This window comes from Zootermopsis nevadensis, unplaced genomic scaffold (genome assembly GCF_977971745.1).
Source record: "Zootermopsis nevadensis isolate Lab colony 2312 unplaced genomic scaffold, Znev_1.0 Znev_ptg000007l, whole genome shotgun sequence".
NCBI lineage: Eukaryota > Metazoa > Arthropoda > Insecta > Blattodea > Termopsidae > Zootermopsis > Zootermopsis nevadensis.
The window spans coordinates 382,712-410,577 of NW_028259139.1; the positions used below are offsets into that span (position 1 = coordinate 382,712).

Below are 27,866 nucleotides of genomic sequence, written 5' to 3' on the forward strand. Positions count from 1 at the left end.
CAAATTCAGACAATTTTTCATCATTATTAGTTTTCTGAAATCTCTTCTTGCTCCCAAGGAATAAGCATACCGAGTTTTGTGTATCTTTTCTCAAAGTATGCACAAACACACACGATTTTAATTTTATACATATTTTATACTATATTCATTACTTATATACAAACATGCCTTATTGAAAGAAGTTTTATTTTTGTGTTTTTAGAAAACATTCACACAAAGTGGTACTGCAGGTGAATGTTTTTCTAGTGTTTGTACTATGACAGTTCTCATAATTTCAGAAGAAATGATTGTAATGCCAGGAGCAACCCAGATTGATGGCAGAAGAGTTGATGTGACATTTGCTGATCATCCTTTAAACTCAAATCCAGATAGCCAGTGGCAGACATTTTTCAAGGACAATGAAGTACTTTTACAAATTGATAAAGATGTAAGGTAAGGAATATAGCCTGTTGCTTAACCCTGTAACCTAACGTCTGCGAGGAAATACAAAAGACCTTGCAGTTCATGTATTTCATCTGATGTTCCTTGCACATGTAACATGCAGTTGCCTAATGTGCACTGCTGTTTCCTGTTTGGAAGATTTTGGTTTTGAATCTCAAGTCAGAGGCTGACTGATGTTTTGTGGTTGCTCTCAGCTACTGCATGATAATGCTAGTAATTTTGTACTTAAAATAGGTTTTTTTCCTAACCATCCTGTGATTTTGCAGTGATACATTGTCATTAAATAAGCCAGTTGACATGTGTTTTTGTCTGAAGGATATGATCAAAATTTCAAGTATTTTAGAAGGAATATTAAAAACTGAAGAGTGCCTCATTCTGTTAGCTAAACTAGCTGTGGTGTTGCTTTCAGACGTCTGTGTCCCGACATATCGTTTTTTCAACAAGCTACTGACTTTCCCTGTCAGCAGGTTGTGCACAGTAGAGGCGTTAAACGCTTGCACAAACGAGTGCAACACACTGTTCTCAAATCTGCTAATGTTGAGCGGAAGGGTCTTGGTGTTACCAAGGTAAGCTGCAACTTCACAGCTTATTTTTAAAACTTTGCATACCGTGTAGTATTTTCGAATATAAAATTAAGCATATAAACAAACTGTTTACTCTATAAATAATACTAGTGCCAAACGCATTTCGACCTCAAGAGGTCATCCTTAGTAGCAAAAAGGGAATTAATTCATATAATATAATCAGAAAAAATATGCTTTTAAACAGATCATGAAGGTGAGTTGTTTACAAAAACCATAATAAGTAACACTTCACTGGACGTTGGTCTCACAGGAGTTGGTGTATTGTATTCTGCACTTAGCTATTAGTGCACTGGTCTGGTGGCCGTTGTTGGTCTCATCTCTTGCACTGTAGCAATATCAACTTTATATTTGCCTAGTTCTTCCTTGAGCCTTGCCAAAGCGCCCGGTTTTCGTAAGCTACTGATGTTCCATGTAGCCAAAATGATGTGCTTTTTCCGTTTTCCACGTCGTCTACCAAAGGGAGTCATGTTTCCGAGGTCTCGTTTCAAGAGTGTCTGAACATCATTTTATTTCCGGAATTGGGTTGTTAACCCAATGTCCAACCCCCATCTTCCTGGAGGACTGGAAGTTTTTATTCAGGGTTCATTCCCTTAGAAGGGTGGTTTCTCTACACCTATGGAGCCCCCTCTACCCCTTGGTTTTCTGTCAGGGTTTTCCTTCCCTTAGTCTTTGGGGATCCCTCCCCTACCCACAAGGCAGTGGGGGGCTTACTGGCCAGGTCACGGGACCTTCACTGATCTCATGTGGTATTTGATGAGCATAGCCTCGCCACCGGCTACACTCCCACGCTCTCCGGTCTGGGACTGGTTATTTGGGTCTCCCCTTATTCACAGGTAACCCTCATATCTGAGGGCCGCTTACTATCTGCCACCTGTGACCCGTCCAGTAGCTGAAGCTCGCCCTGGGTTTTTATAATTATACATGTATCTAAATTGTCATTTCATCCAAAACTGTTACATTGTAACAACCATTTATAATTCATTATCTAAGGTGCTTACATTCAGTACCGCAGAGCAATACTTACATATTACATAATTTTAGAGTGTCCTTCAAGATCCTTATCCATTTAAATATCTTGTCTGTGAATGCAAGGAAGCACACCCACTGGCTTGTGTATAATTTGGGCTAGTATATCCAAAGGTCTTATATTTTATGTCTCCTGACCTTCCATTCCAATTCATATTCAAATACCATGTAATCGTCTTTGTATAACAAATAGAAGAGGGCCTCTAAAATATGTTTGCCAAACCCCTGGATTGTCTAATCTGACATTGTCTGAATATGTTGTTCTAGACAAACAGTAGTAATTACATTAAGGTTATGGGAATAACTTCATAAAATAAGGTGCTCTAGTTTAAGTAGAAGGTCTGTACCAATTTTCAGCTTTCAAATGAGGATGTTTGAAGGCAGCATGCCAAGGAAATATTTAGAGATAATTTTCCAATTACACAGACGTTTTCCTGACAAATGTCGTTCTCCGCTGAGGTCTCCCAAATGATTTGTTTCCTTCATGCTTTCTGACCATATTTTTGTACGCAATTTTAATTTCTCTCGTGTGTGCTACATGCCCTGTATCCTCCATTTTAACATATAATAATAATATGTGAAAAGTAAAAATTATGAGGATCCTCATTATACAAGTCTTTTGAGCCTCCTGCTACTCTTTCCATCTAAGACTAAGCTTCGGATTTTTCAGAAATGATGGAACTTGCCAAAAATCCACAGAGAAGTCAAAAAGGATTGGTATTTTCAAACTTAACAGTGTGTTTTCCTAGTTTTGTGTACCCTCTCTATGAGGTGATATTTTGTGTTGTGCCATCCCATGCCATGAGAGAAAAATGGTCGCAGAACACTGAATCTAATGGAAAGTTCAGAAACTTTTGCATTTTGTGTTGATGTGGATGCTGAACTAATGTAAATATGTTTTCTTTCCCATTGCACCCTAGCAGCAGGTGTGTATATAATTATTATTATTATTATTATATTGTTATATGTTCATGTTTTTAATTTTACTTAGTATACAATTCACAAAGTGTAGTTTTGTTACATGATTTTGTACCCACGACAGTCAGCAGTGCCCATATTATAAATTTGTATTTTTCTATGATTAATTTGTCTTGGGCTACCAGCCATGTAAGGTGGCTTAATGAAGAAAACACCAACATTTGAAGAAGAATTTATTATACTTAGTCGCCCTGAAAGCTTCAGATCATTTATAATTTTTTGCCTGTATGTAAATGTCTGACTAATTAATTTCATGGACTGTTCATGTGTTGGTTATTTTTGTAACAATTTTTAAATAATTTTTGGACCAGTTATCTTACATAACTAGAGCAGAGCGCTCCTTTCGGAGCGCCTCGGGGTGGTTGGTCAAGTTTGTAAAACACAACCAACCTTGCGTAAGAAACTAAACTAACCCCTCCGAATGGACCACCCCTTGTATTCTGTGCCAGTCGGTCATGTTTAATTTGACAACAGTGTGAAATAGAGAGGAGGGTCGCTTCGAAGGGGGGAACAGGCGCAGAAGTGAAATCACCTCTTGTACTTTTATGTATATATAGACAATTCCTTTTTGGCCATGAGGTCTGTGAATTCCCACAATGAACTGATTTGAAAGAAAATTGATCTGTAAGGGTTGTTCCATATTTCCTTTTAAGACGCGCCCTTGACTTAGTAATAGATTTACAGGAAATGAGGAAGACATGTATTACAACAGGAATTGTTGATATTTCAAACATAACATTTCTTCATATTAATACTTTTGGAATTTTTGTTCTGTCTTTGTGCTTACTGTCCCATGACTTGTGTTGTAGTCATACGATATAATTTTTGAACGTCGATTCTTGGACTCCATCAAATTTAAAGACATGTGTACCTCAATTTTGTAAATTTTAAAGTGTGGAAAATTGCATCTTAAAATCTATGAAATACAGTATTTTGTGTCTGAATGTCAGATAGCACTCTCAGTGAAGAAGGCTCCTGAAGACTATGCACCAATGCCAGAGGGAATGGAAGCGCACTGGGAGGTGGTGGAGAGAATTCTGTTCCTGTACGCAAAGCTGAACCCTGGACAGGGATATGTTCAAGGAATGAATGAAATTATTGGGCCCATCTATTACACCTTTGCTTGTGACCTTGATCTGGACTGGAGAGGTAAGGAAGAGGTCACATAACATTAGACGTTATGGGGGGACCTGGTTTAGCGATAAAGCACTGAAAATTAACGGGGTTTGACATCAGCTGGTTCCTATGTGGATTTCCTCACAAGACTCTCATTTCCCTCTTTTCTGAAAAAGCCAAAAGACTTTATGAATGTCAGAAGTAGCAGCGATGCTGCCAGCATGGTTCAGTTGGTTGAGCCATTGATTCTTGAGATATATAATTATGATATTTTAACCAAATAAAAAAAAATAGTAAGATCAATTCTAAAGGCTTTTGACAATGGTATGTTGCAATCTGGATTGCTGAGTTTTTTTTGACTTTTCCATTGTGTGGTATTCCAAAAAATGTGCAATGTTTCAAAAACCAAATCTGTTTTCATCCCTTGTGTAAGGAAGATTTTCTTATGTGAAAATTTTCGTGTACACAGTATACCTTTGGTGGAAATCATCATAATGACTTTTTGTGTAATAAGTTTAAAAAAACATTGCTTTTAATTCATTTGTCACAACACTTTTTAATAATGATCCTTCTGTTTTATTTTCATTGTGATGTTAATTTCTTGCATTTAAAAAGTGCTCTATTATGAAATTTTTCCAAATCCCCCATAGTCTGTGTATGAGCCGAGACAGCTCAGTCAGTGTAGTGACTAGCTACGGGCTGGGCGATCGGGGTTCGATCCCCGACGGGGGCAGAGGATTTTTCCTCTAGCCTCTGCGTCCAGACCGGCTCTGGGGCCCACCCAGCCTCCTCTACAATGGGAACCGGGGTCCTTTCCCGGGGATAAAGCACGGCCGGGGCGTGATGCTGACCACTCACCCCCATCTAGTGCCGAGGTCAAGGAAGAGAGGAGCTATACCTCCACTCACCCCAAGTGCCTGCGTAGGCATGTACATAGTCTGTGTAATGTTAGAATATACTGAATATATAGCCATTATTACAGCGTGCAGATTGGATTTGGTGTAATGCGAGCTGTAAACTGTGATAGATAATGACACAAACATTTATCTTAGCCAGAAATGACTGTTAAGACTGGCGAGTGGAAATATTGAATCTACCTGTGCATTAATCCTTTAAGACTATAATTTAGTTGTATTGTTTCAGAACATGCGGAGGCAGACTGTTTCTTTTGTTTCACAAATTTAATGGGAGAGATAAGAGACTTTTTCATCAAATCACTGGATGAAGCAGAATGTGGGATAAACGGAATGATGTCGAAACTAGGGGAACAGCTTAAGAGTACTGATCGTCCAGTCTGGTCTCAGCTGCAGCAGCAAGAACTTTGCCCACAGTACTATAGTTTCAGGTACTGTTCGCTTGAATGAAGGCAGAAGGTTTTATCAAAAAAATGACTGAGATTTAATTTTCAACCATTGCAAGTAATATGAGGTAGATTTCTGCTGTTTTACTGCAAGAAATAGATGTTTTATATGAAAATAAGCAGTTCGTGAACATTAAGCTTCACAGGGGAGTATAATAATTTGCATTTGTTAGATTTAAAATGAAACAGATGGGAATGCATGAAGCCAGAGTTACATTGGATCCAGAATTCAGCGTACGCAGCATGTGATGAAATTAGCGTGATATTTATTTTTAAAATTTTCTATTATTGTAAGCGCTTGAAACTGAGGGATCTCCATGTTCACAATTTCCAGGTCAGTAAAGAACTTGTTCAACTTTGGCGGTTATTTTTTGCTCTCGAGTTAAGTCCCCAACCAAGATACAAAATGTGTCACGGCATATTTTATGATGTTCGTTCCTTCATTCAAATCAAGTGACGGGTGTTTCGGCTTCATATATAACTTCTGTTTCGCGTTGATAACATCAGTAATTTCTTTTTATTTAATTTAAAGACATTCTTGAGTATGTTCAATTCACTCGCTTATCATGTGTTTACCAGGCGGTTCTGCCTGCGGTTGCTGTACCTTTCTGTCGGATGTTTCGTAAACTTACGCACATGCCGTGGGGTGTAATAAATACAATGTGGTGATGTCTTGTGTTGCTGCCAGGTGGCTGACGTTACTTTTGTCGCAAGAGTTTCCACTGCCCGATGTACTTCGCATCTGGGATTCTCTGTTTGCTGATGAATGTCGTTTTGACTTTCTCATTTACATCTGCTGTTCTATGATCATGTGAGTGATTTTATTGATTACCAAGTTGTGTGGGTTGTAACACTGCATGGTGTTGGGAGAAATTTCCTGTAACGTAAGTTTTAATGGCTTTCTTCTGGGTTGTAGCGCTGTGTAGTCTGGTGGAAATTCACTGATGTTGCAGATGTGCTCAAGGCAGTGGGGGTGATTATGGAGGCAGCAAGTACGTATGAAACATCAGTAAGCAGTACACAGCGCTGTGACCCAGAAGACCGTTATCTTACTGACTGACAGTGTTTGGATTTGACCTGAAGATTTGGTTATGATATTTCTATAGTTCCCTAATTTCGAACATGTGTCTTTGCAGATTGCTTAGGAAGGAACTTCTTAGCGGAGATTTTCCAGCAAATGTGAAACTCTTACAGGTGAGTGAATGACATCAACATTATGACGCTTCTTAAGCCCTTTTTACATGCATAATTACTGTTATGATTGTTGCCAGTATGATGGCTCAACATTTTGACTCCTTTTAGACTACGTTGTGACCACGCTTGTTTCTTTGTCGGGAGCGAGTGACATTATAACATGGTCGTAACCTCTCAGCGAAGGCACGTGCAGGGGAGGTAAACCTTGATTTACGCCGGGGACGCGTTTCTGGACGAACCAGCGTAAATTGAAACTGTTTTTGTAATGTGAATCAATGGGAAGTCGATGACGTGCGTTCCCGGCACCCAAACGTTGACGACTCAAGTTCCTCAAAAATTGACTTCGCCTTATCCGTGATAGTAATTTCAGTCAAGGGAATGTTTTTTTGATTCATGTCATCCACCCACAGCGACAGTAATTTCTCTGTTCTTTCAAAAAGTTTACTTAGTTACTCTCGTAGCCTGTTGCGTCGACTTTTATTTTTATGAATTTTTCATTATGGTAGGAGGCAACTTCGTACTTCTGCACACATTACGACGGGTATCACCACCTTCTATTCTACGAATTACATCCATCTTATCTTCTAACGCAACTTTTTAGCAACGCATTCACTTCTCTTGGTGGCTCTTCTGCAATTTATAAATATAAAACAGTTGCTACTGCAGAATAGTGGTCGAACAACACAAACAGCACATTCAATGTGTCAACAAGGAGCGACCTGAGCGCATTTTTCCTTACTCACTTATCAGGCTGAATGCAAATGACTCACCTGAAGAGTGACCAATGCTCACGTGACTATTGTGCGATGTTGGCAGATTTTTAGGAGATTATCTCGCAATGAGTGCAGAGGTGACTGTATTTATAATTTTTATTCAAAATCAGCGATGTACGAATTACGATTTGGTATTAGAATGAGTACGAGAAACATTGTAAAATGTAATAAATAATAGTAATTTTTGACTTGCTGGTTTCAAAAGCGGCGCAAATCGAGGTTTACCCGTGTAAGTCTTTTATGATTATAACAAAAATTTGTGATTTTGTCTAAAATAATGTCGTGACAAATACTGTCACAGGATCGTGCTGAGATTTGAAGTGAGGATGTAATGATGTGAAACGCAAGTGACGCACGACTTTGCACTTCTGTAAAAGTGAAAATGGGAGCTGTTTCGTAAAGCTGTGTGAATGTTTTTCCTTGCAGAATTTCCCGTCCAGCGACATCCAAGTGTTGCTGTCTAAAGCTGCAGATTTGGCGGGTCTTGGCTAAGTACGTCCAGCTGTCTCTTTTATCGTCACATGAATTCAAGTTGGAGGACAATCAGATTAGGTAATTTGAAGGGAAAAAAAAATGGTAAACTGTACGAGTAATGCTGGGTTGTGGTACGGACTGCATTAATAAGGAAGCCATCAAAAGAATCATTTTATTTACTCTCTGACGTTGCCATATTTTGGCCCATCTGGGACTGTCATTTATCGCTCCTTAAAGTGTGTGATGTACGAATGTCATGGGATTCGGTTAATGTTTTCGTAGTCGCTTGGTGAGATGGTCGCATTTCTTATCGATCTTTCTTGCCCAATGTCTGGTCGTTTGATACATTCTGTTGACTATCACAGGAAAAATTATCGTCCGTCAACCGAAGAACATCCACAGTAATCAGTTTGTAATATATTTGTCGATATTTTACCAATTCCACGTCCTTAATATTTCTGGTTTTTTAACTATTACTGCACGTCGCTTAAGAGGAAGGTGGACTTCTCCTCTTGCGGAACACGTGATAACTTGCCGAGGTTCTACAAAGCGCTCGACTCTCTTTTGTTCCGTCTTTTTTCTCTTCTCTGTTTACGTCAGTATTGTTAAAGGTGATTAGAACTCGTCTGTGTGCTGAAGTTACGAGATGCGGAACATCTCCTTCGTGCCTCGTATTACGTCTTCATCGTTCGGCGCTAAGCAAAGAGACAATTTTATTTTACAAAAATTGATATTGGGAATTCCGTGTTTGAAAATCCGCTGATAGTCATAGAACCGTAGATGACAGTTCTCGTCATCAGAGCGGAGTAATATGATTTTATTTCTGTGAGTCGTCGACTGCGTAGCAAGAAGGCGGTCACTTGGCTGATGTTACGTAAATGTTTTGCCCAAACTGATATTTATTTCCAAAAATTGTGGGTGCAGTATATGAAATGTAACTCGTATAACGAAAAGAAATTGGATTTTGGCTCATATGATGAGTTGAAACAGCTGCCATCTTTTGAAGAAAGTAATGATTATTGAGGTCAAAACACCTGACATTTAAATTTTGAATGATGCGTTGTGTGAGCGGGTGTGACGGATTTCTGTAATCGCCTATCGAGTGTCGTGGCCTAAGCGACAGCCATGTACGCAGCAAAGAATCTCGAACTTTAGTCTGGAAATATCGACCAAACGCATCATTTAAGCTTCAGGGGAACGTACGAACGCATCTCTTAGGCGTCTTTTGCGTAGTAAAAACCACTAATTGATATCAAGCGAACTAATTCGGTTATAAAAAGCTTTTAACGTTTGAAGTTGCTTTTATTTTGTTTGGTTATGTCAACATTTGAATTGAACTTCCTCACAGAAAAAACTGTTTGCGTTGAATCATGACGAATAAACTGATTGGCTCTCGATACTTTTTTATGTTGCAAAGAAATGAAAGTCGAAATAGCAGCCGAGCAAACAGTCGCCCTTTCTGGGTGCAATGTCACGTGATGCATGCATTTAGTATTGTGTTGACGATGTCGTGAAATCCAAATCTTTCTGCATTTATATGATAGATATCTTCCTGAAATTAAGAGCTGATATTCCTCAGGTGTTGGAATGTGGCAGATAAATCACGCCTAGCCTCTTCTCTCGTAACCTAACCTTACCTAACCTAACATAACCTAACCCACGACGCTCAGTTTTTATAACCTGCATTGCTGTCGCTCAACACCAACCATTTTATCTGTTTTTGGCTGTGTAACTGCATTGAGGTTAGGACTAGAGTGACGCAAATGAAGAACTGGTGCATGTTCTTCGATTATATTAAACCAAAATCGCATTATTATCGCGAAATTCATCTGAAATGGGCGAATCTTTGGCTAAGAGCAGTTGTGTACTGACATGAAAGTTTTTGTTTTATTACGTGTAATGACATGTAAAGAACGTAACAGACACTCAGTTGAAACCATTTTCATGCGTTCTGAGCAGACATTTTGTCTTGCCAAGAAATCGAGGATAGTGCGAGAGGTTGGTTTTTCTCCGATCAGTTCACGGAGGCCTCATTTGTGCTTCGAGGAATGAAGGAAACTTTAACCACGTCTGCTCCACCCTTTTCTGTCCAAAGTCCTTATCCTCGTAAGAACTCCTTTTAAAAGCCTCCGTTCCCTTCCGTAACTCAGTTCTCCTAGAATGTGAAGATGACATTCCTACGAAATGTTAAGACTGTGGTCGACAGCGACGCTCCTGTGTGCAGTCTTGGGTCTCCCCATTGCCTGTGGTTGCCCAAAGTCTCGTGCCCTTGGCTCGTAATTGAATTCCGCTCGTCTGCCTCCATTCATTCCAAATGATTTCTCCAGTATTCTCGTATTTTTTTCAATTACGTCTATAAGTTTCAGAATTTCTCCGTGATCTCAGAAATCTTTTTTCTGGCATTCTGTTCGCTTTGACAATGTTTAAGCGTCTCTCTTTGTGTTATATTACGCGTTTGCATTTGTGTGCCAAAATTTCTTTTAATTGTATCATTTATTTTGTAGCTTTGTTTCCTGAGCGTAAGTCAGGTACTTATTTGTATTACTTTTCCATCTATTTTTGTTTTAGCTTTTGATTGTTTCTTCCGACAATTACTGTTACTTATTTTTTGTATTTGCAAATTATAATTTTGTTTGGTTGGCGCGCGGCCAGCTGTGCAGTAGTCTGGTTGAATCTGCGTGTTCGATGTAAAAGACAAGGGGGAGGGGGAGGGGTAAAGGGCTCTAAATATTATGCCCCAGTCGCAATGCCTTTTGTTTACATGGTTTATGTATTTGTTTTCCTTCAACCTGCAACACCCAGTTTGGTCCAGACTACTGTAATTCTTCTTAATATTTTCATGTTATTATTTGAATTACACGTTCTTTTGTTATTTGTGTTACGTAAGATCTTAATTGATTGATTGTGTGGGAATAAAAAGGGTCCGTGTCACAAAATCTGACCTTTTTTTAAAATTGGAAAATAACTCTTTCAAAGAGTTAAGACGTCAAATAGCGCTGTTTTTCAAGCGGGAATTACAGGAGTTCTTTTTACTGAAGACGCTAAAGTTATATAAATTTTGTCGTTGATTTGTGCCCTTTTCATCCTTTTTGCAAATGTAAGTGGTTCAGAGGGAAGGAAAGTTCGCGGTTATTTAAAAACATTTTATGTTATCAAAAATACTATAATTATTTTTAAAAATTTGTATTTTAGCCCAACGCTTCCGTGCTAGAGTAGAAGTCCGGAATATTTTGAAAGTTTCGGCCACCGTCTTCTGCACGTGGTCACTGAAAACTCCCCTTTCCTGCTCCGTCGTTCAGTTAACCTTTGGTTCTGTTCCAATCTGAGGTCCTTGCCACAGGGAAAGAATGAATCGCTCATTAATCTGACGATCCTGGTTTCTCTTCTGGCTAAATAATACGCGGTTAGCGTCGTATTTCGAGTGTCTGGCTCTTTCATGATGTAGATGAAATTGTGAGTTCTATTTTTGGGCTGTTTACTCCCAAACTAAAAAATCTTGCACAGGAATTTGTGGGAGCAGCAAATTTTGTGGTTTCTTGTTAACGGTAGTTTGAGATTTTACCGCCAGGGCGCAGCTACAGTCAGTAAAATGTGACCTTGGTCATACGATTTGTAAATGTTCCAAGATGGCGCACGTCCGAGGTCGTGTTCTCATACAAGTTCACGGGTTTTACACGTGCAATCTGGAAAAGTGCCGACATGTGACCTGTTATTCCCACACATTCAGTTATACGATGTTTTTATTTTATAAAAGCTTATATAATTGTAGCGGAGTAAAAATATATCAACTGTACAGGTTGAAAACTACTGCTTTGGTAAATTCTTTGTTTTTACAGCAGTGAGTTTGTTAATATTTTAATCGAAATATAACCATTAATAATTATATGTGTTATGAACCATATTGAATATATTTTAAAAAAATCATAGTTACTTTTTTTTTAAATATATTGTTAACACGTTGGAAAGGTGCCGTGAAACATCAGTAAATGAAATGAATGAAATTGCGTAAGAGCGAACTCGCATATTCAAAAGTTTGCGTTTCACAAAGAGCTCTTACCGATTCATCGATCTCATTGGAGCAAATTCGCGTTAACGAAACTTACGTAATTGCAGGGATGACTGTATTTATAATTTTTATTCGAAATCAGCTACGTAAGAATTACGATTTCGTATAAGAATCAGTACGTTATAAATAATAGTAATTTTTGACTTGCTGGTTTCAAAATCGGCGCAAATCGAGGGCTAACTGTATTTGACCTCTTAATTTTATTTAATCACAATCTGAACAGTTCTTTAATGTTGAAACTTATCACAGGGGAGAGGGGGAACTTAGCAACAACACCCTTTCTGTCTGTGTTCCTTTGAACTAGTTTGAACTTTGAACTTTATCACGTATAATTTGTTCACGTGATTGGTTTCGTTTACAACATGCGTTGTCTGGTCCTGCACTTGCTATACAGTAACCCGTTGTTTCAAAAATGCGTATTTAAATGCTTTAATGAAAGAAGTACTTTGTTTGTAAATGCATATGGGATTTGAGGTTTTCACGGCGGCCCCGAAAGATAGGAACGCATTGCAGACGAAATACGTAAAGCCGATACCCCGTTCTGCCCCCGGCTCCCCTACTAATGAAAAGTGCGTAGTTCTTTGTAGTCTAATTTAGGCATAGACCGAAATATGTGGAAAGAAGTCAGTGTCGTACATTCTTCGTGATTTATTCAGATTAGAAATAATGAACACCCACATAAATGTCCTGCGCACTTGATTATATCCGATGTCAGAGAAAGTTCAGTCGGTGTTTCAAGTCACGAGCGAATAAGAATTGCTTGTTTAATCTCGCCCACTCATTTCCATAGCTAATGAACAGACTCGAGTTTTTCGTAGAGTAAAATTACAATTACATCGACCGTGAATTTGTTTCTATACCAAAACTCTCTGCTTTTATTCCTTGTGGGCGTGGCGCCATGGCTCCAGCTGGGATCTTATTTTAAAGCATTCTTTATCTAGAACATAAAATGACTAAACAAGAAAACTTCTGCGTGGGTATAAACGGCGCTGTAGCCTCAAATTACACGATATCAGCTTTTAAAAAAGATTTTGTGGATTAAAGTTGTGTTGCCGGACCGCGTAAAAAAACTTTTATAGTACGTTCTTGCCCCTAGGGCTACTTCGTTTTATGCTCACATAAATTTTATTTTTCGTTTATTGAACGTCGCAGTCGAGTGGTTGGTACTCAAGTTGAGTATCCAGGAAGTCCCAGGTTCGGATCTGAGCCCGAAGATCGACTTTTCTGATAATTTTTTCGTGATTTCCCTCGGTACGTTCCGGGAAATGCCAGGGTTAGACGACAACTGCTTCCTTCCAAATCCCTTCCACCTCATATTTCTGCACAAGAAAGTTGTCTCAGAGGAAAGCCATTCCGTATGCATTGAGTATCATCTCAACTGACAGATTGGCCTTCTACTTTAATCATGGTTCTTTAAGCAATTTTTCTCTCCATAAATTCATAAATATTGATAAAATTTCCGATTCTGACCCTTTTGGGTTTATTTTACGTATTTTAAAGTCAGTTGGATGAGTGATAAATTGCGGAAAATCCTCGTCGGGTTGTTTGATTCGTCAGTCAAGATTTTGCACAAACAGACACTGCCAAGGGAGTGAGACAAATGATAAGTTATCAGTCGTAACAGCGTCTCGCCTGGTGTACCAACATTGTCCTTTGCAATAAATAAATATAAATACGTTATTTAAATGTAATATAGCATCGAACTATTCAGATGCGGATTCTTGGCGCTTAAAGGGTTAACTGCGACGCTCTGCAGTCAATGAGACAGGAGGATATTATTATTGCGTCACGAGGGTCTGGAGGGTGAACAGCGATTGTTTGTGATTGTGTGGGCGAGGACGCGGGGGTTAATCGAGTTACTGCCACACGTCCGAGCTGTCACAACATGACACAACACCCGGAACAGGGTTGCACAAATCGCCACGCACCTCCAACAAATATTTTGAGCGTGTCTGGATTGAACACCCGGACCATATGCCACTTTGACCTTGGAGCGGAAGAAAAATCCAGGAGAATCGTCGCACAGGGTTGCATATGAACGTCCAAAATCGTGGTTATGAAACGTGATGTCTTTTTGGTGTGGACATAAGATAGAAATGTTTGATGAAGTTACTAGCCAACAAGATGGACTTCGTGTAGGCCTGACGCTGGTTTAGGCTATAAAAAAGAAAAACTTTCTGTCTTCTGGGTTATATAGCACCGTGTAGAAGATAACAAACGATTGAGATGTTCTTGCTGTCTTCATCATCAGGGCGATCGCCCTACTCATGCTTAGGCTCGTAAACTTCTACCAGACTACACGGCACAACAACCCAGAAGACCGCCATCTTCGGACTCACCGCCATGAAAACCTCAGATCCTACTCAGCCTAATTTTTACTTCGCCGACTGCTAACCAAAATCAGAGATTTCATATTTACAACCTCAGGATCATTTATGGACAGGTTTTAAATGTAAGCCACGGACCGTCGTTCTGTCAGTCAGTTTGGACAGCGCCGTGCTCACTAAACTTCGCTTCCACATGGGAATTATACAGGCGATTGCATGGTCGGGCGAATAGACAGCCAGAGAGTAACTTGATTACCGGAACACATCCACGGTCTTTAGAGAAGCCCCTTAGCAAACGAACAAAGTTACAGGTCCGACGGGCTGTGAGCAACTGAGAAACAAGTGAAAATCAGAGTTGTGCTAACTCAATAACCCGACTATTGTCGCCCCCCCCCCCCCCGCTCCGCCCGTGCGGGCCAGCGAGTTGTGGCAGTCAGCTGTTAACTAGATGCATGCAGACCGAAAATCTTGTTGCTAGGAGATTCATTGTCGACACCGCGGAATTCAGCTACTTTTTTTTAATCTATAACCGGCTTTGACTCTGATGTTTTAACCCCATCCGACGTTTAGAAAAGACTCTTAGGTCTGAGGGCTGTTATTTCCAATGACTGTGTAAGCGAGTAATAGTCCAATTTATTTGTGTGGACTAAAGTTAAAATTTTGCTTTAATACGATGATGATGATGATGATAATAATAATATAATTCGAAGCAAAAATGGAACTTGTCTCTTAATTAATATAACAGTACCAACCGATAGAAATGTAATTAAGAAGAAAGTGGAGTTCATTGAAATACAAAGAATGTGGAAGATGAAAGCAGAAGTAATCCCAATAATTATAGGGGCAACTGGAACCGTCTCCAGGTCACTCAGAAAATATTTGGCCAACATTCCGGGCGAACACGACATCAGGGAACTTCAGAAAACCGCTATTCACCATCACACAAAAGACGCTCATGCAAAATATATAATAATATCTCACACGAAATCCGTATAATGCATGTAACACGTATTAAAAAGAAAATTCATTTCAGAAATATTTGCTGCACTATCTTCCTCAGGGGCAAGATTTGTCTGAGGTAGACTACGTGGGAGTGTGAACTAGATTCTAGCTCAGGACAGGGTCAGATGACTGGCTTCGGTAGGCGAAATTTCGGGTCCTATAGGGGAATTCGTCGACCGACAGAGTAACTAATTAGCTAAACATTCCACCTCATTCCCATTCTCATGGCAAGACAATCGTTTATTCGACTGAATTTCGTATAAAAATGACTGTCTGAAACGTCGAAAGCCCCTTTTCGAACTTCTTCCGTACTATATCCAGCGTTTGAGGCTCTTTGTGTGTTACATTTTGGTACCTGGAAGTTTGTGTGAAAAGGATTTTTGCAATGAAATACAATGTTCCTCTGGCTAAATTTCATTTTAAGATAAATGTTTATTCCGAAACACAGAATATCTATAGATCGTACTTGAATACCTTCTGAATCAACTGGAACAGTGTCTGGAGTCTTTAAACTTTATACGGTGAGTAATGTTACACAGTTACTTGAAAACTCTCTGGGCCGCCAAAAGAATGTTTTGACAAAAACCGATTCCTGGCTCTTCGAGTATACGTCAGTTCTGCCATCAGCGTACCAAAGACGTCTCCCCGTGTAATCAGTTATATCTGTGATGCTACAAATACGAAATTACGTCGGTTTTAAAGTGCGTCATTCTGTATTATTGTGCCTATAATTATGACGATATTTTAGTCAGATTAAATTTCTTATCGCTGCATTTAAGGAGGAGTATTCCGGATGCGCTTTTCCTCGTTAATGTTTTTAAAGGCAAAATTATTTGCTCATCTTTTGTTGATACAGTTAGTATTAGGTCTATCAGAGACTACTCTACCTTTAAGTACAACGCAATTTCAAGGCCAGTCCCTCTGCCAGATGCAGTCTGTAGGAGCATCGACATCTTAAGGTCGTATTTTGCTTACTGAGGTCAGTCAGCTGTTTAAACAATAATTATTGTTATTTTTTATTGTTTATTTACTATAATATTTTATTTTGTATGTTGTTTGTCCAAAATTGAACTGATTTTAATTTAATTATTATTTTAATTATCCATAACATTTAGCTCATTTAATTGTTAATTATTTTGCAATAAATTAATTAATTGAATTATCATCATCACAATCATGTAACTTCAGTATTCATAATTGTTGACTGGGAAAATGATTTACCTAAGAATAATTGGCATTATTATTCTAATTAGAGAGGCGACGGCATTTACCATCCACCCTTCGTCATAGCCTAATTTGTTCAAATCGGTCAGTCCGTAATTACTTTTTTGGAGTTTCTTATTTGTCCTGTGCCGATTCTGCAATTGGCTACGGAAGTTATTGAGTTAACACGTTAAAATAAAGAACTGAATTTTATAATTCAATCCAATAATTATTATTACTTATTAGGGGACGTACGTCCACGAACCAGCGACAAACATCGCCCCTGAGTTTTAAAATTATTATTATTATTATTCCATCTATTCACCGCTTTACAGGATATTTACTTATATGTACTATTATAAGATCCATTTTAATATTATATCGTTTTAGTTAAGCCCAGATCTTCAAGGTGGCGTCTTACGTTCAGGTTGCAGGCGTACGACTTAAATTGTATGGGCGTTTTTATTTTTCCTATGCGTGCTACATGCCCTGTGCATCTCATCTTCATCGATTTCGATGTCAATCGCTGACTTTCTGTCGGAATCAGTCATTTAATCATCAGTCATTCGCATGAGATACTTGGGAAAAGAGTGGAACATGAAACAAGATAAGTGAAAACCAATCATTTGTCGAGCATTTCCGTCGCTGGAGATCCGTAATGGCTGGACCGCGATTGTTTGTTGCGTTTGTGTTTGTCCCTGTCTGAAGACATTCTAGTCGAGGAAAGCAACTGCCAATCATCTGGCGGAACTCCGCCCATCTCGTGGCACAATCTGACCAATAGCAGTCCGGGGATGGAGTTCTCCCTGAACACAGAGTGCGCATGCCATTGTATCTTGCAACATCAACTTGCTGGACCCCCCCCCCCCCCCCCATACTATATCAGTACATGAAGTTCTTTCTAAATCATCCGCTTATGATACTTGTATTTTGTTTGGCATTGCAATTTGATCCTACTGATAATTCTCACAGTCCTTGGTTCGTTGTTGGAATCCATTTTCAGGACTGTGAAGTCAGAGTTATCAGAAATCGTCACGATGAGTCTGTCTAGCAGCTGTAAGCGACGTAAAGACTCCGGTTTTGGTTGATGCCTCCCGGAACTCCCTCAGTTGTGGGAAAATCAGAATCATTTCTCCTCGGACGTTGAGTACCTGGGGTGGAGATACAAGAAATACGTACAGAAATCTCAGTGGGAGAACCCATGGAGGGTTTTAATCCTTTTTGAAATGTGTAGGCCGGGACACTGCAGTTATTCTGACATCACATATCCTGTTTGGACGTGTGAAAAAATTGGAACCATTTCGTTAAAATATAATTGAAGGAATTCAGTTGTTTCAAATTGCCCCCTTAGTGGGTCATTTTACAACACAAAAGCTTAGTGTGGCCTCTTCTTGAGTGGCACGTGTTTCCTAAATATGTGCATGAAAAGGATTTATTTTCACCGTAATCTATTTAAAATGTATTAAGTAACGTTCTTCTGTTGCATTTGCGAATAGCGTAATTCCGTCTGAACGATTTCTAATACAGACTTCACTCAAAAAGCATGAAAGCTTAAGAAATTCTTTATACATTGCTAATGAGATTTGAGATTCTGTGACTTGTAGGAGTAAACCGACTTTTCGGAGGTGCATAATTCCTCCAGCTTTATTTTAGTCCTGAAGATGGAGGCAATATTCACATACTTTAGTCGTCTCATAAAGACATTTTAGAAACACGAAGGACTTCGAAAGCAAGAGTTATCAAGATATTGTTCACAATAAATAGGGCCCATATTGTCGTAACACACCGCAAAATCTCTTTCATCAAACTGATTTTAAATGTTTGTACGCCAAATAGAAATCTGAATCATGTTTATGAACGTGACGTGACTTTCTTGCAATTCTCGCCGATGTTATACAAGCGAAGGTTAGAATTGTACATTTAGGCCTTAGCTGATGAACTTTCAGAAGCACTGGAAATACCTACGTTTCCACAACAAATACAATAAAACAAATACGTGGTCAAACTCATTTGTGTGGTGAACTAACAGTGACACATAACAAAGAAGATATTTGATGCTTCCGAGAGTTCGTGTGTAACCATCGATCTCTCTTTGAACGTAACCAGCTGATAGATTATACGCCTTCCGGCGGTGCTGTCCTAACACCGGAGCCTTAGAGTACTCAAAATAATTAAAAAATATTGTAGATAAACACCATCTCCACTATCAAATCTAAGCTTTCTTTCTGTTTATTTTGTACGTCATTGCAGAAAACATTAATTTTGGACATAATCGATGAAGCACTGTTAAATTTCTGATCCACATAAATATTTATGTTGTAGCCTACTGCTAAACAACTTGTAGTTTATTTAAAGACACTTTTCCAGTAGTTCGGAATATGTAGCATCTGTTAGCTGCTTATGTCGTGGTAGGTATTGTCCAAAGTTTCAGAGGAACTTACTGCCTCTATAAAAATAATAGTCTTTATTCTCATCACCGCAATAATCTCAGATCTCGGCTAGAAATTATTCTCCAAAACATCATTAACTAACTAATCTTTGCAATTTCTGAATTATAACAGGCCACAAAGCCTAATTCGTAAGAGTCGGTAAGGCATATTCAGATGCTCTGAGTGATTCCAGGCTGTGTAATTTCATTTGAGGAGGCACAAACGCCTTAACTTTATCAATTATCTATTCTTTAGATAACAGCTGAGAGAGCAGGATACTGACTTCTGGTCTATTATATACGTCGAATATTAAGTCGATCAGGTTTGGGGTTCTCACGTCGGTAAGTGAGAAGATGACTGGTTGCTAGGATGTTGCACTGTGTAGTTAAGTAGAGATTGCCCGACGTTTCGTAGAGGCAATAAGCATCTCTGACGGTGCATCCCAGAAGACAGTCATTTTTACACATACAAGTTTTCAGTGCTGTACTATTTTGCATATCGTCAATGTTGAAAAGGTTCATATGAACTGTGAAGGACCATTTCTATCTCGAGAGATGGCAGCACAAACACGTCCTCTTTTACGGTTGTTGTTCATTTTTTATGTGGCGCCAACGTGACACAGAGCAATCAATAGTGAGGCGGTTCGTCACGTGTGTGAGACTCCGGTTAGGGGTTGGGGCTGCTGTAGCTTTTGTGGCTGAATTTCGATGAGACCTCCACCTCTCCATTATAACATGATAACTCCAACAAATACAGGAATTTAGCTGTGCGTTGATAAGCGTACAGATGCAGTTGTTTATAAGCGCGTAGCCTGCAGTGGCCGTATTGATCTGTAATTTGTTTCCGTCAAAGCGAAAAGTCCACGCGTACAGCATCCTGTGAGTTTAAAATGCTGTTATTGTGATGAAATCAAGCAGCGTTAGATGGACGTGATGTGCTGGATGCTTGGGGAGACGAGAAATTGTTACAAAATTTTAGTGAAAATATCTAAAGTGGAGAAATCACTTTAAATACGCGAGAGTAGAAAGGATATTATTAAAATTAGTTTTAAAGAAATAGTGTGTGAATAAAATCTTCTCTTGAGATCAGCCGCGTTAGATGATTAAACAATAAAACCGACGTTTCAGAGGTCGTCTCTGTCCCCATCATGTAACACATCAGAACCCTGATCGACTGTTTTCTTGTTCCTGAAACGGGCATATATTTTTTTTGTATATTCCGCGCTGTGTATTTCAGCCAATTAAAACTGATTATCTGGAACCGAGACGTACGTCACTGTCTTTAAGGTAATTGTACATTTATTCTTGCACGCAGTCGGTTCTGGACAGACCTTAAGTCTTTTTGAAGCTATGATGTAAGTCATTCCTTCACATGAGAAATTTCCTTGTAACATCAGCTGTTCAAAAATTTATCACAGGAATTAGGCTGAAATTACGCGACACGGTTATTCACTGGTGTTATTGTAATTTCCGTCTTTTTTTTAAATAATGAAATGTGCTAAGATTTAATAATTATTTTAATGCTTAACACAGATGGAAACCTGAATCGCTGATTACGTATATTTAGATTCTTTTGTCTTTGTTGATTCAGAAAATTAATTACGGTAGTGTTTTGTGTTGAAAACATGGCTTTTCCATTACGAAGATCAAATGGTTAAGTCTGTTTGAGAAAATAATCTCTGTTTGCTCGGTGAAACATGCGAATCACGTAAATACAACAAGTGGGGAAAAATGTAAAGTTACTTATTATTAAAGCAGGTGGTACGTATAATTACCAATTGGCTTAAAGTGATTAAAATCGATTTGGCCCGCACTGGATTCTGTCCTCAACTAATTAAATCCAATCCACTCTCTCACGCACACATTTTAATAATATCTTCTATACGTCTAGGTTCCAAGTGGTTTTTTTTCCCTTCAGGTATCCTGGCCAAATTTTCTATGCTATTTAATGTGTAATAGGAATAATGTACTGAGCACTTCTATAATGTGATAGTTTGAACAATAGTCGTGTCATTATAATTCATTAGAAGTTCAGGTGTAAAAATTCTCGTAACGTCGCAAACCGTCCTTTTTGATTACGACTGTGGCCCTGTCTTGGCTTGGCGAGGCGAATGTGCACACAATCCATGACCAGTTTACACACCCCGTTTCAAACTACTTTTATCAGCTCCACAAATTACAGGTTTCCAGGCTATTTTAGCCAATTAAGTGCAGACGGACCTATGAGTGAACTCGCTTTGCTTTGCGTGTAAGCGCCATTACAGGCATAATGCTTATTTTATGGCATTCTATATCGTGAACTTACTGTAAACATAGTTATCGCCGTCTTGCATAGTTCCGGCTTTTTATGAGTTTAGAATTTTAATACTCGTTATAAATTAAAAATAACATAGATTAGAAACAATCCTCGCTTAAAAATGTTTGATTTGTTGAAAATCTGAAGGAAATTATGGAAATATCAACTGCAAAGAAAAGTTCTTAAAGGTAATTCGACGATAAAAAGCGAAATTATTTTGAATAAGGAAGCTGTTGAACAGTTTAGTATAAATCGGTAAACGTCTACCAGACTACAAGCGCAATATCACATCTTAGTGTCGCCATGAGAACCTTAAAACTTATTTCGTTAATCAGTGCGTTTACTGAGATAATAGAGGTTATGTCTGTTACTTGCAGCGGGAATATAGACCTAACGAATGTAATAGTATTTCTGCAAAATTCGCAGAGTAAGGGAAAATCCGTCGGATGATCCAGGCCGAGTCACGTGGTGTGTGTACAACTCATTTAAATGTAAGGGTGGAGATTTCCTTTCAATCGTCTCGAACTGGGGACAGACTCCGCGCTCTGTATCTTGGCTGGTAATTGAATAAAATTGGTACGAGACGAAACGGGATGGGGAGAACTCGTTACAAATTCTGTCACCACTGAGTCTACCACCCCCACCCCCATCCCCCGAGACACGTCAAACTTTGCTGGTATTTCTTCCACGCAACTTTTCTTTCTTTCTGCTTGAAGTGGATTCAGTTTTTTGAAACTGCGCTCGACGCTTGTCGTTTGTACTGCAACTTCAAAATTTAATTTCGTTTATTTCATGTAAAAATGAGATAGGATTTTGCAGTAACACAGGTTCACGCCTTGCAACTTGTAAGCTGAATACAATGAAGCAGACAGAACTCCAAACGCGTTAGAAATGCGCTGATCAACTATGTTTCAAGCACTGATACTACCAAACAAAATACACTCTAATTCGATGGTCGTGGATGAATAAAATATTTGGACTGAAGAAAAATGGAATATAAAGCGACTTAATAAATTTTTTACGCTCCAACTGCTTCACGATTTGTTTCTCACTTAATATTGTTTAGGTGTTTAATGGTGGGGGAAGGACGAGCGTCACGTTTAGGGGAAAACAAGAGATGCTTACAGCATTTTGGGAAACTTAGGGGGTGATATTATTGAAGCCATATACACGTATAGCTACACAAAAGTAAATTTAAAATTTTTCAATAAAATCTTCTCGGGCAATCAGCCGCGTTAACTGGTTACCGTAGCAAACCGACCAACGCGAAAGTCTCAAATCCTATAATTTGTTTTGTTTAATCGTAATAATTCACTTGGTTACCTTGTCGTTATTGTTGCGTGGGTTCAGACTGTCTCTTTGAGCACCTACGGCCGTTGTCAGTGAACATGGACCAGCGGAGGGATGCTGCTGCACATGGGAAGATCGAAAGTCTCGGAGACGGGTCTCTGCCAGTGTCATTTTGTCCGCCACAAATTGCACATGGATCGCCATGTTGAAGATTTCATTTTAATAAAAGGTTTTTCTGTACGACCTAGATCCTATAAAATATAAATGCTGCTGGTGCTGTGTTGTTCCCAACTCTTCTCAATTTACACTTCAGGTGGGGAATTATATTCTGCACCGGGAAACACAGAAATATCCTTGTGCGTTCTTTACAACGTTCATTTAGGGACATTAAATCCGCCTTATAACATAGTCCTCATTTTCGCTACCAGATCGCGGCACCACAGTGTCTATCTCACGATTTTCCTCATCCGTAATTTTGATATTACTGCTACTAGGATATTTAGTAATACAATTTTGAGGTCGTACAGAATAGCATAACCTCCACATAAAATTTTATCTAAATCCGTTCACTGGTTCTCGAGTTGAATCGGACGGACGGACGGACAGGCACAACCAACACATAGCGCATTCGTGCAATGAACGCATAACGAAAGGGAATAGACGGTATTCATTTATTCATAGTGAGTTTTTAATAACATTGTCCGATTGGACCACAAACCCGTTTGGACATCCTGATACAAATAAAAAAGACATGACGAAATCACTAGCTGACTAGAAGAGCCTGTGATTTTTCGTAATTTGTCATTCACGATCATTCTATTTATATTTATTTGAAAACCGTTTTCAAAACAAATAACAACAGAAAACATCATATTATGGTACAACCTGCAATTTTACTTGTAATAAGCCTATGTTTGCTTGTGATATTTTATCATCTGCTTAGGTTAACTAGCGTCGAATCATTTACGGTCGGACGATTTCATTGATTTGTGCGGAGGGATGTCAAAGAAGCAGCGATGGTCTGTTTAAGGCATCATCCCGGCATTAGCAGAGGAGAAAAGCTACAAAATATATTCCAATTGTTTTTTTTCGATCAACGGTTTAAGTTTTCAATTTTTTACGTAACTTAATCCCTTACAACGGAGTGGTACTTATATGTACCAGCTGCTTTATCAAATAGGCCCAGTAAATTTACATGTTGTGTTTGTGGGCTTTAACTGGTTCTTTGTGTAAACAGCGATAATTTTAAATTATTTATTGTCTGGAATTTTTACATCGTCCATGTTTAAAAGGAGGAACCACAACATTTTGGAAACTTGATGGATGGAGACTAACTTTATCGAACGGCCTCAACTGAGTGGGTGCCTCTCGCCTGAAAACGGAAATGGAGCCAGTTACGAAATGTCGTGGTTTCTTCTTTTAAACAAGGACGATGGGAAGAGGCGAGACAATGAATAATTTTAAGTGTAATTCAACCATCGTAAGAACCCTTTAGAATTGAATTAGCGATCATTTGTTTAAACAGCATAAACGAATTGATGTTTTTAAAAGTGGAATGTGGTATTTTCTTTAAGATACGAAATATTATTTAAATGAACTTCGGCTTTAGAGAAATTAAGTGAAAAGGAAATTATAAAAATGTGTTTCTGTGACTTGAAATTGCTAGTGTCGATCAAAACCAAAATACAGTTATTAAGCATATAATTTTGTAAATATAAATGAAATATAAAAAAAAATAATTGATTGCAAAACCTGTCTGTAGTCTGTACAGAGTGAAGAAAAAGTATCATACCTGCCACTGATTAAAAAGTATTATCTAGAGCCAAGCAATGCTGTAAGCCCGAAGGAGTCCTGAGAGTATGTTTTTATGTATCGGACAATTTAGCCTAATCCTTGCAGAATTCATAACGATTATATAACTAAGTCCATGGGGAAGCTGATTATCGCTCCGTCTTTCATGATACCCTACGGTCTTTATAAGGTCCCGACCCTGGGAACTATTCTGGGCACATTACATTACAGTTCATTAATATAAATACACTAATATTTATAATAAAAACTATTCGATCGATGTCTCACTCTTTCGACACGTCGTAGGTGATTTAGGGTTTCAGAACTTTCTAGCGAAAAGAGAAAGGGCTGTAGAAAGTTGCTGAGCTATCTCTCTGATTGAGAAGTTCAAAGAACACCCTCTCTTTGTGACTGCTTCTTGTCTGTTATTTTCTCTGCAGTGCTCCGCCCTGAATCTTTGCTTTGCTTGTGAGGATGGATGCAATTGTTCGCATTACTTGCGATTCGTTTAGCAGGCGACGTGGAGCAGAACTGCGCCTCAATTGGATTACCCACTCTCGGCTGCTCGCAGTCGTTCTCTCGCTCCTCGCAAACTCGATTTCCGATGTTGCAGTAAAACCTGGGGCTGGACCGGGCAAGTCTAGTTGCTAGGATACTGACTGCTCTCCGAAAACATAGCTGAAGTTATTCGCTTGTCGCTTGTCGATGTCTCGTACCAAAACAGGAATGCGGGCAAAATATGTAATCACTCTTTGCCCTGTTTTCCATATCACATTCTATAAACGCAGTTTCATGTTTCGTTGCTTTGATCTGCGCTCATTGAAGCCAGAAAGTTCTTAGTAGTGTTTTGTAAGTGACCTTGCCATTAGGCAGCGTTTAGGAGTTCATCTGACATAGGATTTGAGACTTTCGCGGCGAGCACAATCAATAAAATCTTCTCGGGAAATCAGCCGCAGTAATTAGTTACTGTAGTAAACCGACGTTTCGGGAAACAACTCTGTCTCCATCATCAGGGTTCTGATGTACATCTAACAGTTAAAGTCGACGAAAATATTGACATAACGTAGTGTGTTAATTATTTTTATTTTTTCAGAGGATGGGAAAGGAAAGGATGTAGGAAGTAATCAAATTCCGACGGAACTCATTCAAACAGGAGGTGAAAGATTACATTCTGAGATCCATAAATTTCAATATTCTGTACGGAATAAGGAAGATTGCCTCAGCAGTGGAAGGAGTCTGTTGTTGTACCTGTTTACAAGAAGGCGATAAAACTGATTGTAGTAATTATCAAGGCTTATCACTTTATCCACGCCTGGTAATAGGTCATGTACTCTTTTACGTTTATCAGATACTACAGAAGAAATGGGAGTGCATTGAGACAGTACATCAGCTATTCATAGATTTCAATTAAGCGCATGATTCAATTAGGAGGGAAGTATTGTACAATATTTCACCGAGTGTGGAATAACCATGAGACTAGTTAGGCTTATTAAAATGTGTTTAAACGAAACCTGTAGTAAAGTCCGTGTAGATAAACATTTGTCTAACACATTTCCAATTATATATAACAAGGAGATACTTTATGGATATTGCTTTTGAACTTTGCTTTAGAATACAGCATTAGGAAGGTCCAAGGAAACTAGGTGGGGCTGAATTTGACTGGGAAACATCAGCTTCTGGTCTATGCTGTTGATGTAAATCTATTGGGGGATAACATAGATACCAAAATGAAAAATCGTAGGTCTAATTGGTGCTAGTAAGGAGATTGGTCTCGAAGTAAACACAGAGAGAACTAAGTATATGTTGATGTCTCGTCACCAGAATACAGGGCAAAATCATAACTTAATGACAGTTAATGGATCCTTTGAGAATGTGGAAAAGTTCGTGTATCTGGGAGCAACAGTAACAAACCAAAGTTTGATTCGTGACGAAATTAAGAGCAGACTGAACTCGGGTAATGCTGGCTACCACTCAGTTCAAAACGCTCTGTTTTCTTGTCTTCTGTCTAAGAACGGGAAGATTAAAATATACAAAACTGTAATTTTGCCCGTAGTTTCGTATGGGCTTCAAACTTGGTCTCTGACACTAAGGGAGGAACGTAGACTGAGGGATATTTGGACCTGAGAGGGATGAATTTCAAGGGTGGAGAAAGTTGCACTCATCACCATATATAATTAGACTTATCAAGTTAAGGAGGATTAGATGGGTGGGGTATGTAGCCCACATGTGAGAAAAGAGTAATACATATAGGGTTTTGTGGGCAAACTTGAAGGAAAGAGACCACTAGGAAAACCTAGACGTAGGTGGGAGAATAATATTAAAATTTGATCTCAGAAAAATAAGATGGGGTGGTATGGACTAAATTCATTTGGCTCAGAATATTGTTATGAGCACGCCTGTACACACACATTCACCTGCTTATATTTCTTTTGATTTATATATTAAGTATTGATTATTTGATATTCCTTTATTGCATTTAGTTTTCTTGTTACATATTGAAGGAGTTGTCATTTCTTGGTGCAAGAACCGGTAACGTTGCGGTCAGCTGCAACCACAAGTTGCATCCTGTAAGACAAGCCCACCGGAGTTGCACTTCGTAATGGAAAACAATCCCAAGGCGTACGTGTTGTCATTTTGGGGGATATAACGGAAATGATGTTGCAAAAATGATACCAATCAGTCACCTCCTTTTATAGAGTTCATTTTGAAATTAGGTCGTGAACAGCCAATAGAAAGTCTCGTAACAAATATTACTTACCATGTGATGCTAAGTGGAAACACGTATATTAAACGGAGACGTTTAAAAAGTAAAAGACTCTTCAGTGTGCATAGACTGTGGTTGAACGGAACCTCGTCCAGAGGGGAGGCCGTCGGCTTAGTCCGAGCATTTGACTAACATGGGACTTCGCAGTATCGAACAGATGTGGGTGTTTCTACTGGCATACTCATGTAAGTAGAGAAAGACAATCTTACAAGCCACGCATTGCTAGAGCAGAATATAGTACAGAAGATGACTGGTTAAATGTTGGATGGTCGAAAGATTGGTACTTACAAACACATTTCATATTCAATTTCTTTTGTATTGATTTCTTGTGTCGAACTAATTGTTTGAAATATGTTTACGTTAACCAGTGTTGAGATTAATTGTTATAACTTTAGTAAGAAGTTACCTATGGGTTAGGTGGGGATAGGTACCTTTCCTTCCTACGGCCATAACGCGCTACTGTAATTTATTTTAGAATCTACTAGGTCATGAAACACGTGTACCAACAACGTGGCTACAATGTGAAATAAATTAGCTTTTGATCTGAAGGTAATAATTAGGCATAAATGAACCACTGGAGCTGGACGACTGTCCTATGCAAAGTACAAAGAATCCGTCGAAATCCTAGCCTCTTTGTAGCATTTCGTGACGTGACATCATTTTTACGGGCCGCCGTACAATTCTAATTGTGGAAGACCACTCATCGTCGACTGTTAGCGACTGCCTATTCTATATATTGGCCGCCACCCTTCA

General features: G+C 38.9%; 2 protein-coding genes across 6 annotated transcripts in view; both read left to right on the forward strand.

The window, feature by feature from the left end:
• LOC110839273 (TBC1 domain family member 13) overlaps positions 1–27,866 on the forward strand; it is a 50,685-nt gene that overhangs the window by 4,355 nt on the left and 18,464 nt on the right. For 2 of the 5 annotated variants that reach the window (XR_015533873.1, XR_002546408.2), the window contains exons 4-10: positions 279–432; positions 851–1,007; positions 3,980–4,178; positions 5,289–5,490; positions 6,194–6,316; positions 6,642–6,699; positions 7,899–8,024. Coding sequence is in view for 2 of the 5 variants with exons in the window: in XM_022083346.2 (XP_021939038.2) it covers positions 279–432; positions 851–1,007; positions 3,980–4,178; positions 5,289–5,490; positions 6,194–6,316; positions 6,642–6,699; positions 7,899–7,964 (959 nt within the window). In the remaining 3 variants the exon portion in view is untranslated. Of the gene's footprint in view, positions 1–278; positions 433–850; positions 1,008–3,979; positions 4,179–5,288; positions 5,491–6,193; positions 6,317–6,641; positions 6,700–7,898; positions 11,830–25,442; positions 25,637–27,866 lie in introns of those variants that run through there. The other 3 variants (XM_022083346.2, XM_022083345.2, XR_002546407.2) reach the window with 2 other exon arrangements.
• Awh (LIM/homeobox protein arrowhead) overlaps positions 26,955–27,866 on the forward strand; it is a 90,612-nt gene continuing 89,700 nt past the window's right edge. The window contains exon 1 of the mRNA XM_087343870.1: positions 26,955–27,298. The gene's annotated coding sequence lies outside the window, so the exon portion shown is untranslated. The remainder of the gene's footprint in view (positions 27,299–27,866) is intronic.